The 17,089-nt window shown below is 45.3% G+C and overlaps 1 protein-coding gene across 1 annotated transcript in view; it reads right to left on the bottom strand.

Moving 5' to 3' along the window:
- Positions 1-17,089, bottom strand: part of LOC311146125 (protein Daple-like) — a 78,973-nt gene that overhangs the window by 43,786 nt on the left and 18,098 nt on the right. The window contains exons 4-5 of the mRNA XM_084182600.1: positions 8,873-8,942; positions 3,961-4,019 (exon numbers count right to left, since the gene is read on the bottom strand). Of these exons, the coding sequence (XP_084038726.1) occupies positions 3,961-4,019; positions 8,873-8,942 (129 nt within the window). The remainder of the gene's footprint in view (positions 1-3,960; positions 4,020-8,872; positions 8,943-17,089) is intronic.

Here is a 17,089-nt window from a genome sequence, read left to right as displayed (position 1 = left end):
TTCAATTAAATGGAGAGAAAACAATTATAAGAGGTATAGATAATGCATCGACTTAGAAAATGTATTCCATCTATGCTTGACGTTGACATTTTTTTATGTATCGGAAAAATACCTGAGGAAAAGTTAACAACTAGTCAACACTTCATCTCTCTCTCCATCCCGCTTTTTCCCAAGAACAAGAAAAACCAGTGCAGTGTAACAGAGAGAAAGGAGAGGGAGAGGCCAGGGGATTGGAGGGAATGAAAACAATAGTGTACAGAGCTGAAGTGAGAGAGATATCAGAGCCAAGGGAATGGAACAGCCTCTGGTATAGGTACAGGTGGGTGGGCCCTGCACTATTTAACCCTTTATCTCTCTGAGCCTCTGACATGCGCTGTGATATTGGTGCTACAATGGACATGTCGATTTCAAAAGAGAAATTCATCTCATAAAACATTTGAGGGCCATCTTGAATTGATTCATAAAATGTTGATAAGATAACAGGCCATTGCTGTTGCACTGAAGGCGACTTATCAGTTTCAGTTAATACAGGGATGCGTTCTAACATGTAAAGTTATGCCAATGCAGCTTCACTTCCTGGTGTGATCAGGTGCCAGGTAGACTAGTGGTTAGAGCGCTGGGCCAACCGAAAGGTCGCTGGTTCAAATACCTGAGACGACAAGGTGAATAAAATCTGTTGATGTGCCGTTGAGCAAGGCAATTATGTTTCACCGAGTCGTGGCTGAACGACGACATGGACAACATACAGCTAGCGGGCTATACGCTACATCGGCAGGATAGAACGGCTGACTCAGGTAAGACAAGGGGTGGCGGTCTGTGTATATTTGTAAACAACAGCTGGTGCACAAAATCAAATACTAAGGAAGTCTCTAGGTTTTGCTCGCCTGAGGTAGAGTATCTTATGATAAGCTGTAGACCACACTATTTACCAAGAGAGTTTTCATCTATATTTTTCATAGTTGTCTATTTACCACCACAAACCAATGCTGGCATTAAGATTGCACTGAATGAGCTGTATAAGGCCATAAGTCAACAGGAAAACGCTCATCCAGAGGCAGCGCTCCTAGTGGCCGGGGACTTTAATGCAGGGAAACTTAAATCCGTTCTACCTAATTTCTACCAGCATGTTAAATGTGCAACCAGAGGAAAAAAAACTCTAGACCACCTTTACTCCACACACAGAGATGCATACAAAGCTCTCCCTCGCCCTCCATTTGGCAAATCTGACCATAACTCTATCCTCCTGATTCCTGCTAATAAGCAAAAACTAAAGCAGGAAGCACCAGTGACTCGGTTAATAAAAAAGTGGTCAGATGACGCAGATGCTAAGCTACAGGACTGTTTTGCTAGCACAGACCGGAACATGTTCCGGGATTCTTCAGATAGCATTGAGGAGTACACCACATCAGTCACTGGCTTCATCAATAAGTGCATCGATGATGTCGTCCCCACAGTGACCGTACGTACATACCCCAGCCAGAAACCGTGGATTACAGGAAACATCCGCACTGAGCTAAAAGGGTAGAGCTGCTGCTTTCAAGGAGCGGGACTCTAACCCGGACGCTTATAAGAAATCCCGCTATGCCCTCCGACGAACCATCAAACAGGCAAAGAGTCAATACAGGACTAAGATTGAATCGTACTACACCGGCTCTGACGCTCGTCGGATGTGGCAGGGCTTGAAAACTATTACAGACTACAAAGGGAAGCACAGCCGCGAGCTGCCCAATGACACAACACTTCCAGACGAGCTAAACCACTTCTATGCTCGCTTCGAGGCAAGCAACACTGAAGCATGCATGAGAGCACCAGCTGTTCCGGATGACTATGTGATCACGCTCTCCGTAGCCGATGTGAGTAAGACTTTTAAGCAGGTCAACATTCACAGACGGATTACCAGGACGTGTACTCCGAGCATGTGCTGACCAACTGGCAAGTGTCTTCACTGACATTTTCAACATGTCCCTGACTGAGTATGTAATACCAACATGTTTCAAGCAGACCACCATAGTCCCCATGCCCAAAGACTAAGATAACCTGCCTAAATGACTACCGACCCGTAGCACTGACATCTGTAGCCATGAAGTGCTTTGAAAGGCTGGTCATGGCTCACATCAACACCATTATCCCAGAAACCCTAGACCCACTCCCATTTGCATACCGCCCCAATAGATCCACAGATGATGCAATCTCTATTGCACTCCACACTGCCCTTTCCCACCTGGACAAGAGGAACACCTACGTGAGAATGCTATTCATTGACTACAGCTCAGCGTTCAACACCACAGTGCCCTCAAAGCTCAACAATAAGCTAAGGATCCTGGGACTAAACACCTCCATCTGCAACTGGATCCTGGACTTCCTGACGGGCCGCCCCCAGGTGGTAAGGGTAGGTAACAACACATCTGCCACACTGATCCTCAACACGGGGGCCCCTCAGGGGTGCGTGCTCAGTCCCCTCCTGTACTCCCTGTTCACCCATGACTGCATGGCCAGGCACGACTCCAACACCATCATTAAGTTTGCCGACTCCAACACCATCATTAAGTTTGCCGACGACACAACAGTGGTAAGCCTGATCACCGACAACGATGAGACAGCCTATAGGGAGGAGGTCAGAGAGCTGGCCGTGTGGTGCAAGGATAACAACCTCTCCCTCAACATGACCAAGACAAAAGGAGATGATTGTTGACTACAGAAAAAAAAAAAAAAAAAGAGGTTTGAGCACGCCCCCATTCTCATCGACGAGGCTGTAGTGGAACAGGTTTGAGAGCTTCAAGTTCCTTGGTGTCCACATCACCAACAAACTATCATGGTCCAAACACACCAAGACAGTCGTGAAGAGGGCACGACAAAGCCTATTCCCCCTTAAGAGACTGAAAAGATTTGGCATGGGTCCTCAGATCCTCAAAAAATTCTACAGCTGCACCATCGAGAGCATCCTGACTGGTTGCATCATCGCCTGGTATGGCAACTGCTTGGCCTCCGACCGCAAGGCACTACAGAGGGTAGTGCGTACGGCCCAGTACATCACTGGGGCCAAGCTTCCTGCCATCCAGGACCTCTATACCAGGCGGTGTCAGAGGAAGGCCCTCAAAATTGTCAAAGACTCCAACCACCCTAGTCATAGACTGTTCTCTCTGCTACCACACGGCAAGCGGTACCGGAGTGCCAAGTCTAGGTCCAAAAGACTTCTCAACAGCTTCTACCCCCAAGCAATAAGACTCTGGAAACAGCTAATCATTGCTACCTGGACTATTTGCACTGCCCCCCATTCCCCATCTTTTTACGCTGCTGCTACTCTGTTAATTATTTATGCATAGTCACTTTAACTCTACCCACATGTACATATTACTTCAACTACATGAACTAGCTGGTGCCCCCGCACATTGACTCTGCACCGGTACCCCCCTGTATATATAGCCTCCCTACTGTTATTTTATTTTACTTCTGCTCTTTTTTTCTCAAGTTTGTTGTTTTATTCTACTTTTTTATTTAAAATAAATGCACTGTTGGTTAAGGGCTGTAAGTAAGCATTTCACTGTAATGTCTGCACCTGTTGTATTCGGCACATGTGGCCAATAAAATTTGATTTGATAATTTGCTCCAGGTGCGCTGTATGGCTGACCCTGTCAAACAACACATTTCACTGCACCTATCCGGTGTATGTGACAATAAACATATACAGTATATATCTATACACATACATATATACACAATCCCTGTATAATGTTTGCCAAGGCAGAAAGTCACATATCCCTGTATTGTACAGTAAACTGACTAACTGCCTCTACACAGACTCACAAGGGAATTAATTCTACAGTAGGCCTACCTGGTTGGCTCAATTAGGAGGGGTTGTTCATGTTTTGTAATTTTAACTTTATTCATTCAGATTATCATTGAGATCAAATCTCTTTTGCAAGAAAGATCTGTTGAAGATGTTAGAAAAGGCTATGTTACCTGTACAGCACAGCCTAGGATCAACAGCAGCAGTCTCTTCACCTCCTCCATACCCTTGCCTGTTGAAGATGAAAGATGAAGACATACCTGATTAAAACACCCTTTCCTTTTAGCCGATTGATTCCAATCAGACCAACTCCTTGAATGCCCTACTCCTTGATGTGTAAAAAAAATAATCATTTTGCTCCAAATATATTTTTTACTTTACTGTATTTATACTTGGGAAATCGCTTTTCAACAGTACAAGTAAAAAAAATCTCTGGAGGACATCTTGAAATTAAGACATTTTTGTTTTTATGAATTATTACGATATACAGTGCCAATCTCCCAAGTGGCACAGTGGTCTAAGGCCCTGCATCGCAGTGCTAGCTGTGCCACTAGAGATCCTGGTTCGAATCCAGGCTCTGTCGTAGCCGGCCACGACCAGGAGATCCATGGAGCTGCGCACAATTGGCCCAGCGTCGTCCAGGGTAGGGGAGGGAATAGCCTACAGGGATGTAGCTCAGTTGGTAGAGCATGGCGTTTCAATGCCAGGGTTGTGGGTTCGATTCCCACGGGAGGCCAGTATAAAAAAATAAAATGTATGCACTCTAACTGTAAGTCGCTCTGGATAAGAGTGTCTGCTAAATGACGTAAATGTAGTGTAAATGTCTTTAGAAAGTATTCATACCCCTTGAATTATTCCACATTTTGTTGTGTTACACCCTGAATTCAACATGGATTAAGTCGATTTTTATCTCACCCACCTACGCACAATACCCCATAATGACGAAGTGAAAACATGTTTAGAGAAATGTTTGCAAATGTATTGAAAATGAAATAGAGAAATATCTAATTTACATAAGTATTCATACCCCTGAGTCAATACATGTTAGAATCACATTTGGCATCGATTACAGCTGTGAGTCTTTCTGGGTAAGTCTCTTAGAGCTTTGCACACCTGGATTGTACAATATTTGCACATTATTATTTTCAAAATTCTTCAAGCACCGTCAAGTTGGTGGTTGATCATCGCTAAACAGCCATTTTCAAGTCTTGCCATGGATTTTAAAGCCGATTTAAGTCAAAACTCTAACTAGGACACTCAGGAACATTCAATTAGAAAACCTCCCTGGTCTTTGTGGTTGAATCTGTGTTTGAAATTCACTGCTTGACTGAGGGACCTTACAGATAATTGTGTGTGTATGGGGTACAGAGATGAGGTAGTCATTCAAAAATCATGTTAAACACTTTTATTGCACACAGAGTGAGTCCATGCAACTTATTATATGACTTGTTAAGCATATTTTTACTCCTGAACTTATTTAGGCTTGCCATAAAAGCGGTTGAATAGTTATTGAGTTATGACATTTCAGCTTTTCATTTAATAAATTTTAAAAAACATAATTCCACTTTGACATTATGGGGTATTGTGTGTAGGCCCGTGACACAAAACCTCAATTTAACCCATTTTCAATTCAGGCTTTAACACAACAAAATGTGGAAAAGGTCAAGGGGTGTGAATACTTTCCACAGGCACTGTATTGCCAATTTCGACTTGGCAGCTGGCCTATCTAGTGGAAATCGCTCAGCTCTGCCTCCAGGACAAGATTCATCCCAATATGCGTCAACCTGCCAGGCAGGCAGCAAATCCCAAATGACAGTTTTGTGGACCTCTCCCATCCCCCCAGTTCTTACACCAGTGGCTGGAAGAACTCTCCCATCGCTGTTGGTTAGGAGCCATCAATTAGTGGGTCAATCTTTAAAATCAGCCACAGCTCAGGATTATCTTTGGGTGTTTTTGTGGATGTAGCAAGCGTTTATTAAAAAAGGTATTTACCATTTCTTTTTGTTTGTCTGGGATCAGCTGTGTGTTAGTATGTGCGTGTGTGTGTGTGTGTGTGTGTGTGTGTCCTTGGTCCTGGAAAGGACTTCAAAAAAGCTTGATCAACACTCTGGGGAAAGGGCAACAGGGTTGCCATGGAGACCCTGTCTGCGACCCAGCCCTGCCCTTATTCCATTGAGACCAACTAAGAAGACAAAAGGGCAGGCAGTGGTGTAACCCTGAACTGAACATAGGAACTCATGGAAAAGCTAACTTCCTGAGGCCATTCCATACAAACATAACATAACGCATCCATCCACACACAATAATATTAACACACACCCCATTAACCACTATTGAAATTCAGTTCACATATAGTGGCTTGGGAAGGTATTCACCCCCCTTGGCTTTTTTCCTATTTTGTTGCTTACAACCTGGAATTAAAATGGATTTTTTGGGGGTTTGTATCATTTGATTTACACAACATGCCTACCACTTTGAACTATTCACTCCCCCCCCTCCCCCCAAAGTCAATACTTTATAGAGCCACCTTTTGCAGCAATTACAGCTGCAAGTCTCTTGGGGTATGTCTCTATAAGCATTTTTCAACGCAAAACTGCTCCAGCTCCTTCAAGTTGGATGGGTTCCGCTGGTGTACAGCAATCTTTAAGTCATACCACAGATTCTCAATTGGATTGAGGTCTGGGCTTTGACTAGGCCATTCCAAGACATTTAAATGTTCCCTTTAAACCACTCGAGTGCTGCTTTAGCAGTATGCTTAGGGTCATTGTCCTGCTGGAAGGTGAACCTCCGGAAGACTGAATCAGGTTTCCCTCAAGAACTTTCCTGTATTTAGCGCCATCCATCATTCCTAAATTCTGACCAGTTTCCCAGTCCCTGCAGATGAAAAACATCCCCACTGCATGATGCTGCGACCACCATGCTTCACTGTGGGGAAGGTGTTCTCGGGGTGATGAGAGGTGTTCGGTTTGCGCCAGACATAGCATTTTCCTTGATGGCCAAAAAGCTCAATTTTAGTCTCATCTGAGCAGAGTACCTTCTTCCATATGTTTGGGGAGTCTCCCACATACCGTTTGGCGAACACCAAACGTGTTTGCTTATTGTTTTCTTTTTCTGGCCACTCTTCCGTGAAGCCCAGCTCTGTGGAGTGTACGGCTTAAAATGGTCCTATGGACAGATACTCCAATCTCCGCTGTGGAGCTTTGCAGCTCCTTCAGGGTTATCTTTGGTCTCTTTGTTGCCTCTCTGATTAATGCCCTCCTTGCCTGGTCCGTGAGTTTTGGTGGGCGGCCTTCTCTTGGCAGGTTTGTTGTGGTGCCATATTCTTTCCATTTTTTAATAATGGATTTAAATAGTGCTCCGTGGGATGTTCAAAGTTTCTGATATTTGTTTATAACCCAACCCTGATCTGTACTTCTCCACAACTTTGTCCCTGACCTGTTTGGAGAGCTCCTTGGTCTTCATGGTGCCGCTTGCTTGGTGGTGCCCCTTGCTTAGTGGTGTTGGAGACTCTGGGGCCATTCAGAACAGGTGTATATATACTGAGATAATGTGACACTTAGATTGCACACAGGTGGACTTTATTTAACTAATTATGTGACTTCTGAAGGTAATTGGTTGCACCAGATCTTATTTAGGGGCTTCATAGCAAAGGGGGTGAATACATATGCACGAACCACTTTTCCGGTATTTATTTTTTAGAATTTTTTGAAACAAGTAATTTTTCACTTCACCAATTTGGGCTATTTTGTGTATGTCCATTACATGAAATCCAAATAAAAATCTATTTAAATTAATGTAATGCAACAAAATAGGAAAAATGCGAAGGGGGCTGAATACTTTTGCAAGGCACTGTACCAAGGCTGGCTTACAGCAAAAGCCTCCCAACAACCCCACCAATCTCAATGTTAGACCACTATTGTTCTTGATTGCTAAACACGTTTTCATACGGGACCAATCAAGAGGCCTAGATCTAGATAACTTGGCTCCCGGCAGGAAAATAGAAATCAGCCACATGGGTCCTGATAAAAAGTTATTTATGTGTCTGACAGACAGTTGCAGGAACCAACATGCAAAACAAGCGTGCTGGCGGCAGGGTAGTGGCCCAACCCATGAAAGGTCTAGCCGCCGGGAGGAGAAGGAACAACTGTCTGGCGGTGAAGCTGAACACTTTAAACATGACGTTATTATTCTGGAGATACTCTACTCTCACGCCAGCACAGTTACAAAAGCCATAGAAATAACTGGTCTGGTGTTCCTTTTGTTCATTCATGCATACAGTACAGAACTGTACTGCAAGTACATTCATGAACTACATACTGTGTGTGGGATGTGGGGTATTAGCTTTATGGAGTTATCTAGCTAGGTGGAGTTGCAAAAGTCATAAGGGACAGAGGCGGCATGAACCACACTAGCTAGATGTAATCGCTCATTACAGAGTAGTGTATAGTGTATATATATGGTTCTGGGTTCAGATATTATATTCGATTGGGAAACAAAAACAATTATTCCTTCTGGTAAAAGTTTAGTTGTTACTAATCAGACTAGATGGTCCCATCAAGGCTAAATATACCATAGTAGCCTTAGGTGAACTATCCCCAGCTATACCTGTATCTTGCGGACAACAGGCCTCTATCTGACCTCTCCACACCCACTATATCAGGTCTGACGGTCTCCATAGCCACACATACGCACAGCTAGCCATATAAGGTCTATCCTGGCGAGGTTGTCGACACCAGGCCGGAGAGCCCACACACTCAGCACTCTCCATGGCCTGATTAGCCTCCTACAGACTGAAGGGCTCCAATGGACTTTTCCTGCCTTTCCCACTTCCTGACTGACCCCAGAAAAAGGCCACAACATGTGCATCCTTCCCACCCCAACAGGCCCTCATACGGTACAGTATCTGGACTGAGATTGCAAGGGAATATATAAAGGCATTTGTAAGCACTTGTTGTGAGTGTGAACAAGAGATGATGGGGACCCATAACTTAATCTTGCACTAGCCAGCTAGCCAACTGGATTTAGAGGCGTAGCTACCTGAGGCTTGTTGTAAGTTTGTGAACAAGAGAATGAGCACCACAGTACCTGAGAGGGGGTCCTTAGCGATGGTCAGCACATTAGGCAGGGTCATCAGGATGAGCTGCTGGAGACTCTCCTGAAAAACACAGAAGAGAACATACCGGGTTAAGTAAGAGCAGGACCAGAGGAAAGAAACCATAGCAGCAGAAGTCCTGTGTGCCGTCCTGCCTGTCTGCATGCATCTGTTGACTTTTAAGGCAGTGCAGGGGTTAACTAGGCTAACTAATAAAGCCACAGCCTCCAGCTAGAACAGAACAGGAAGCTTCCACCAGCATGAATATGAAGGGTGGGGTCGCTAACAGAGCTTTAACAGGGACCCACAGCAAGGTGGGAAAGGGAAACATGTATTAACAAACAGACAGGAAATCTTGATGGAAAGGAGGCCCATTTTCAGCATGTTTGGGGAGGAGGGGAGTTCATACAGTAATCAATGCAGTGCCCCGCTGTAACAATCTCCTAGTGAGAGAGAATATGGGCAGGGCTGTAATAACACACACACACAAAGTCAGACTCATAAACAAACATTCACAGACCGGTACATGTTGGGAATCAGGAAGGAACACAATCACATACATACACACAACATGTGCATGCATGTACGTATTGTTTGTTCTCTCTTATGTCCCAATCACATGGCTATGTCTGTCTGTGTGAGAGAATGGACCTGAGAACAATGGACACCTTGGTAACTAGCTATAACACATCACAAGACCCAACACGTCCAAATGACCTTAGCTCCTCATTCAAACACACACACACACCTACCCATAAACATTACACCCACACAACATGACACTGGTAGGTCACCTGTAATGGTTATAGCTGTAAACACCAGGCACGTGCGTCAAACAACTCATTGTGGTAGAATTAACAACTTGAGAGTTTAACTGAAGTCCGTTTGAACTGAACAGTCTTCAGGTAATACTGCAGGTTATGTAAAAAGGGAAAACTGAAAGATTAGGGTCAGGTTAGCCTCATCGTGAGAGAGAGCGTGAGCGAAAGAGAGAGAAAGAGCGAGAGCGCATTGGCACAGAAGTTACTATGACATCTTTCCCTCCTTTCCAATACAGGTTTCACTGGACTCCGGAGGCATTAGATTAGACAGGCCTGGGGGAGAATCAAAGGGCCTTCCGCCCATACAAGAGAGGAGAGGGGCCTTCTGTATAGAGGGGCTGGGTGGTGGTGGTGTGGGGTAATGACCACTTTCACTCTCCCTCCCTGCTATTGCAGCAGACCCTTGGCAGAGGCCCCGGCCTAGCTACAGCTCTATTGTCAGGTAAAAACCATTGAGCATTCCATTTGTTACCCATGTCATCCTGAGAAAGCTCTCTAACACAAAAACACCACCCACTTCTCTGTTTAAAATGCACTGAACTAGAAACTCGGAGCACAAGATCGGTTAAGAAACAGCAGAACAGTGTCTAACTGCCTGCTAGAATCCTCATCTTACACTAGCAGCACCTCAGTGAAAATGTCACAAGGATAAAAAGGCCAGAGGTGTTGCTTTTCCTTAGTTCCCATGGTGGTCCCTAAATTCCACGGTGCAAATACATGACATAGATCCAGACATGAAACAATTGTTCTATTCCTCGATTTGCCAGATTTGTACATTATTTCTAAATGAAGTTATGGTCAGCATGGCTTTGAGTTGCTGTGGTAGTTTGCTCAGCTCAACAGTGCCAGTATATATGTTCTTACCAGAGGCGGAGTCACTGGCTTGTCCTTCCTGTCCTCGGGCTCGTGCAGTGGGGGAGATCTACGTGGGCTATACTCGGCCTTGTCTCCGGGTAGTAAGTTAGTGGTCTGTTGATATCCCTTTAGTGGTGTGGAGACTGTGCTTTGGCAAAGTGGGTGGGGTTATATTTTGCCTGGTTGGCCCTGTCTGGGGGTAACTTTGGACAGGGCCACAGTGTTCCCCGACTCCCCGTCTCAGTCTCCAGTTTCTATGCTGCAAAAGTCTATGTGCCGGGGGGCTAGAGTCAGTCTGTCATATCTGGTGTAATTATCCTGTCTTATCTGGTGTCCTGTGTGATCTTAGGTACGCTCCCTCTAATTTTCCCATCTCCCACTCTCTCTTTCCCTCTCCCCCATCCCGGATGACCCGAGCCATGCCTCAGGACTACCTGGCTTGACAACTCCTGGCTGTCCATGTCCCCAGTCCTTCTGGTTGTGCTGCTGCTCCAGTTTCTGATGTTCTGCCTGCGGCATTGGAACCCTGACCTGTTCACCGGATGTGCTGCTGATCCAGTTTCTGCTGTTCTACCTGCAGCTATGGAACACTGACCTGTTCACCGGTCGTGCTGCTGATCCAGTTTCTGCTGTTCTACCTGCAGCTATGGAACCCTGACCTGTTCACCGGTCGTGCCATCTTGTCTCGGACATGCTGTTTCGACCCCCTCTCTTTCTCTCCCTCTTCCCCTGATAAAGTCGGTTAAAAACAATACACGTGTCAGTGGAGTGGAACTTTCTAAAACCAGACCAAGACGTAAAAAATATCTATTCCTCCATCTGTTCATTAATTAATTTTTACAGCACACTCAAAATAGATACTTCTATAGTTGCCCTTGGCGGTTTTTCTGCCCTTCTCGTAACTGGGAACTCTACCTTGCTCAATAAAGATGTTGATTAAATAAGACTTTACTACTTCTCTGTTATTAACAGATGCTTGGGTTTGGGGGCAACAATAGTAGATAAGCATGGTGCATCTGGACTGGAGCCTCTTATGGCCATAAAACATAACGACTGTCTGACTAAAGGGCCCCATTTGTCTGTTATTCTGTTACACCTCATCAATACTCCAACACTGGCTTACATTCCATTCATCACACACACCCAGGCCTTTCTATAAAACACCTCTTAATTGAATGGCTACTTAACAGATCAATTTAGGGAAGCAACATCATTAAACAATGTCCAATTACAAGCTTTTTATCATGTGGATAGCACTGGGACTGTGTAGAGGTGTTACAGGGTGTTACAGACTCAAAGCATCATGTTTCAGCAGGCAGGTGATCATAGAGAGGAACCTGAGGGAGAATGACAGCTCTGAGACAGGCTGCCTATCAGTTTACCCTCTGGAGGACGGGCCAGTGAGGACACTAACAGTAGCTGCAGGTGTTGGCTATGATGCATAGCTAAATAGAGTTCCCTAGCTATCGCTCTGTCTGCGACCCAAATGGCACCCTATTCCCTTTATAGTGCACTACTTTTGACTAGGCTCTGATCCAAAGTATTGCACTATAAAGAGAATAGGGTGTCATTTGGAACGCATACTCTCTTTGCCTGGTCAACTCCTGCTGTCAGCTAGTCCAAATCATCTCCATCAGCATAAGATAAACCAAACCAGTGTAAATTAAACATGACAACAGCCTGGCAGATGTTTCCTTCAAGACTAACTAACCACATACTTTATTGATGGAGATAGGAGAGAGAGATATTTGCATTGTTGTTTCTCCAGTACTGGGTCATGTTCATTAGGCACCAATCAAAACAAGAATAATAAATAAACTGACAAACAGGGAGGGAGCAACTACCTGGACTTGTCCAATCAGAAAACACTCATTTTCAGTTTACTGTATAAAAGGTGATGATATGCTATGGTGGGCCCAACTGAACACGACCCTGGTGTATCAGCCATGTTAGTGGAAAACAACAGGCTGACTGGCTGGGACACACTAACACACTAACAAAAAGAGGTCTGGTTTACATTATTGATAAGTGCAGATGGATTTCAGCCTGCAGGAACAGGTGAGGTCATGTTCAGGTACTGGAGTCACCTCTCTCCATTACCCACCCAACAATGATAACTACATAAAGTACAAAAACATTGTTTTTGGCTGAACTCATACCTTCGGGTGTGTATTGTGCAGTAGGTAGGCGTGTCCCTTGACAACAGCCATTTCCACTGTAAAATCTACCTTGTTTAAACAGGGAAGTGGGGAGGAGAAACAAAGGACTTCATCATGATCATCATCTACAGCTCACTAACATTATGGAACCATCGTTAGGAGGAATGGCTTTGAAGATGTGTTGGGACAGAGGGTCAAAGAAAGAGCTCACTGGCCAGAAATGTTGGAAATGTCCCTTTGATGCCAGGGCCCCATTTCCTCTTCCTCTGTTGCTATGCAGAACAATGCAGAGCTCTGCAATCTAGGAAATCCATAGGCAACGTGTTTTTGTTTGGTTTTGTGGACCTTTGGCTTGATGGTTGTTTGGTGAGCGATCAGCCTTTTCACATAAAGCTGAGGGAGGGGCTGTAGACCAAGTGTTTCAAATTCTACATGTACATCATTAGTGGTGAGACGAGTTAGCAAGTGAAAGCAAGCACAAGTGAAAAGGTCGATTGGGAATCTATCAGAGACAAAAGCAGAGAGAGAGAGAGAGGGAAGGAGAGCTCCAGCCTCCTCCCCAACCAGCCAAGATCAAGGAGACAGCAGAGGCAGGCTGGGTAGATCCACTCCGCACCAGTGCTGGGCTCGACACGATAACGTCAATCAGAACGTTCCCCCAGGCCACACTGCCCCCAATGGGCCCCTCTCTTCCCATCACTGAGCCTCTCCCCCTCAGCACAGACAGACCATGGGAACAGCAGGACTCCTGCTTCAATCCACTCTACCAGGGCTGCTTCAAAGCCCCATTTCAATACATACAGACATACATGTACTGTGTAACTGGGAGAAAGCAGAGGCAAACTCATCCAAGAGACGTTTAGGTATTGCACTTAAAATAAATTCCCTTCCCCCATTCTATTCCAATGTACAGTTTTTTGGTTGTACAATGTAAACAATGGGCAGGTCAATGAGCAGGTATTATCAGAGGAAGAGAGACCACACCCAAAACAGTTTTCCTGAGGAGAAGACAACACTAGCCTATAAACAGTGCTGCTGCTTGCTGCTGTGTTAGGGAAGCCCTACAGTAAGTATGCAGCTCTTGTCCTATGGGATGAGGCCCCACATGCACATTTTAGGTGTCTGCTAGCAGCTAGCTGGTAGTCTTGTGCACCAGAACTCTGCAATAGCCTGGGGACACAATTAGCTAGCTGGAGGCCCTCGAGTGTGTCACAACTAGGAACAGTCTGGCAGTGTGCCAAGCCAACACCCTGCACCCACCTGCCACCCTAACTACCTAAACAAACAGCAAAATAACTGAGGATATTACGAGGCTACACTGGAAAGAGATAAGGACCTGCCTCAGTCACAGGGAACACACTGGCTACCTGGGTTGTTTTTGTCACATTACACTGAGAACAATGAATGAAAAATGCTTCTCTCTCCACTGATGATTCCATCAGCCGAGCTTCAGTGGCTGAGATCAGAGCTTCAGAATTCTAATCACACCGTGCTGAATTATTTCTCACCTGGGCGTCTAGTCTACAGGTAACTCACTAACCACAGAGTATCACATACACTATATAAAACCGTACAGGCTGAGAGATGAGGGATGGGAAATAACTGCCTGAGCAGATACAAATATACTGTCCATAAAACAGACAGAACAGAGACGACAGAGAAAGAGCATGGAGGAAAGAGAGTAATTAGTTGCAAAGACAAATTAGCTAAAATAAAAAGCAACAGAGCTAGTATAGAACTTATTCAACAATTGATTAAACAAATGATCAAGCTTGTTGACAGAGTGAGTAAATAGGGTAGAATGGACTACTGGTGAAGTCTTCCCAGCCTCTGAGACACATGACAGCAACAAACACTAGGCTGACTGGGAGGTTCACCACAGTTCACATTTCAAAGACTTCTCTCTGTAACAAATGAATGAGAAGTCATTCATAAAAATAAAAATTCAAGTTTATTTTTGGCTATCGGCCATATTTCATAGCCCAGACTGCATATAGGCCTCTTGCCAAAAGAACTGGGGCAAGGACACCCCAGTTGAAAAGAAAGACACTTTGCACACAAATAATAAGACTGAAGCAATGTCCGAGACCACACACTTGATAAATCCCACTGTGTGTGTCTCAGAGCCGATACACCCACCACTAGGCCTTCTAACACCCCATTCAGTGTGAATACAACAGCATCCTCGAAAGAGGCATTCCTGTCGCCATGATAACCCCGCCCCCCACTTCTCCTCTCCTTTCCTTTATTGACTGAGTGCGATGACACCTCCCCTGAAGTCCCCTACCCCCTCCCCCAGCATCCATTGAGGGGACGCAGTCTTGTGGAACCCTCCCCAGCTGTTCCATTCTCATCTGCTGAGTGTGCGGTGATGGTCTGGGGGCCAGAATGGATTGACAGGGATAGGGTGACATGATCAAATCCCTATGAGTGGGGAGTGTAGAGGTCTGGGGGTCGGCGTGATAAGGCATGGGTTGACCGGGATAGGGTGACTTGATGACCAAGCCCCTGTGGGGTACAAGCAGGGCTGGAGCTGATGTTAGCCTAGTGCCTTTACAGTGTACAGTACACCCCTCTCTACAGCCTAAGGCAACCTGGCTGCTGGAAACCAGTCAGTCCCTGTATCACTGTTTCTATAGCCTAGTGGCAGCATAACCCTGTGCAGATCTCTCTGAAGCTATGAACAGAGGAAGCCAAGTCACCCCTCCATGGGGTGTATGGGAGACCTTACTAATGTGCTCAAGGCTTTCTTCCAATTCCCCTGATTATGTTGCTCTAATGTTTGGGCTCAGTGCCACAGACGACAGGTTGGCAGCAAATGTTGTGCTAAAGTAAAACAGATGCCTATCAAATACAGTTAAAGATCACCGTCATGGCAGAACTGGCCCATATGGCAATTAAACTGTGGAGCCATGCAGACAGACATCGCCCACTTAAGGCGTCCGCATGCTTCCAGGCCGAAACAGTTCGGAACAGTTTGTGCATATATTATGACGACATTTTGGACTTTTTTTTTTTCAGCTGTTCGGGAACAATTTTTTTTTTAAGGCAAGCCCAAGTCAGTAGCCAGAGTCTATGCACCTTTGTCAGTGATTGGTCAACAGTAGGGATTCTTCAATAAAGTATTTGTAATTCAACGAGAGATTACTCGTTTTCATGCGTTTTCTTTGAGAAATACTGCACCAAACATCTTAGTTAGATGGAAATTTGCACGACTAAGATCTCCACGGCAAAAACGTCTTAATTAATGACAGACGCACAATTGGGTGACAGACGCACAAACCCAGCGTCGTCCGGGTTAGGGGAGGGTTTGGCCGGTCGGGATGTCCTTGTCCCATCGCGCTCTAGCGACTCCTGCGCATGCACGCTGACACGGTCGGCAGTTGTACGGTGTTTTCTACGACACATTGGGGCGGCTGGCTTCCGGGTTTAAGCGAGCAGTGTGTCAAGAAGCAGTGCGGCTTGGCAGGGTCGTGTTTCGGAGGACACATGGCTCTCGACCTTCGCCTCGACCGAGTCCATACGGGAGTTGCAGCGATGGGACAAGACTAACTACCAATTGGATATCACGAAATTGGGGAGAAAAGGGGGTTAATAAATAAATACATATTAATTGTTTAAATGACAGAACTCTTGAGTTATCTTAGATAAATTGGGACTACTTTGAGGAAGTATGTCTCAAAGCACTGGCTAGTGTCTCAAAATGGCCAAACAGCACTCTTGCCGCTTTTTTCTCGTTTTTCAAGCGAAGGTCTTTCAAGGGAGTGTGTGAGCACACTCGTTCGGTTCGGCTAGCCGCCAGCCAAACTGAAGCATGCTGACGCCTTTAGCCATCTGAGATCAATACCACAAACAGAAGACCCACCCACAAACACACTGGCTGCCTGTGGCCTGAAATAACTCTGTCAATAACTCAGTCAGTCAGGATGTGGACTGGCTGGATCTAGACTAGAGAAGGTTCGTCACATTAGTCAGACCTGGGGTTCTTCATACATTTCAGATCAGCCAGGGGCCTCATAACTATCTAGACTAGAGAGGGTTCTTCGGGTCTCAGACCGATCATGGGGCCTCCTTACTGGGGTCATCACGAATAAATCGGATTAGTGTTTTAGAGACACACTGTTGCACACGGCCCAGCGCTCTGGGGGTCTTGGGTAAATACACTGCTCAAATAAATTAAGGGAACACTTAAACAACACAATGTAACTCCAAGTCAATCACACTTCTGTGAAATCAAACTGTCCACTTAGGAAGCAACACTGATTGACAATACATTTCACATGCTGTTGTGCAAATGGAATAGACAACAGGTGGAAATTATAGGCAATTAGCAAGACACCCCCAATAAAGGACTGGTTTTGCAGGTGGTAACCAC

Source organism: Coregonus lavaretus, assembly GCF_964263955.1.
Source record: "Coregonus lavaretus genome assembly, chromosome: 18".
NCBI classification, from domain to species: domain Eukaryota; kingdom Metazoa; phylum Chordata; class Actinopteri; order Salmoniformes; family Salmonidae; genus Coregonus; species Coregonus lavaretus.
The sequence above is the reverse complement of the archived record's forward strand: the minus strand, read 5'-3'. Positions and strand labels throughout refer to the sequence as shown.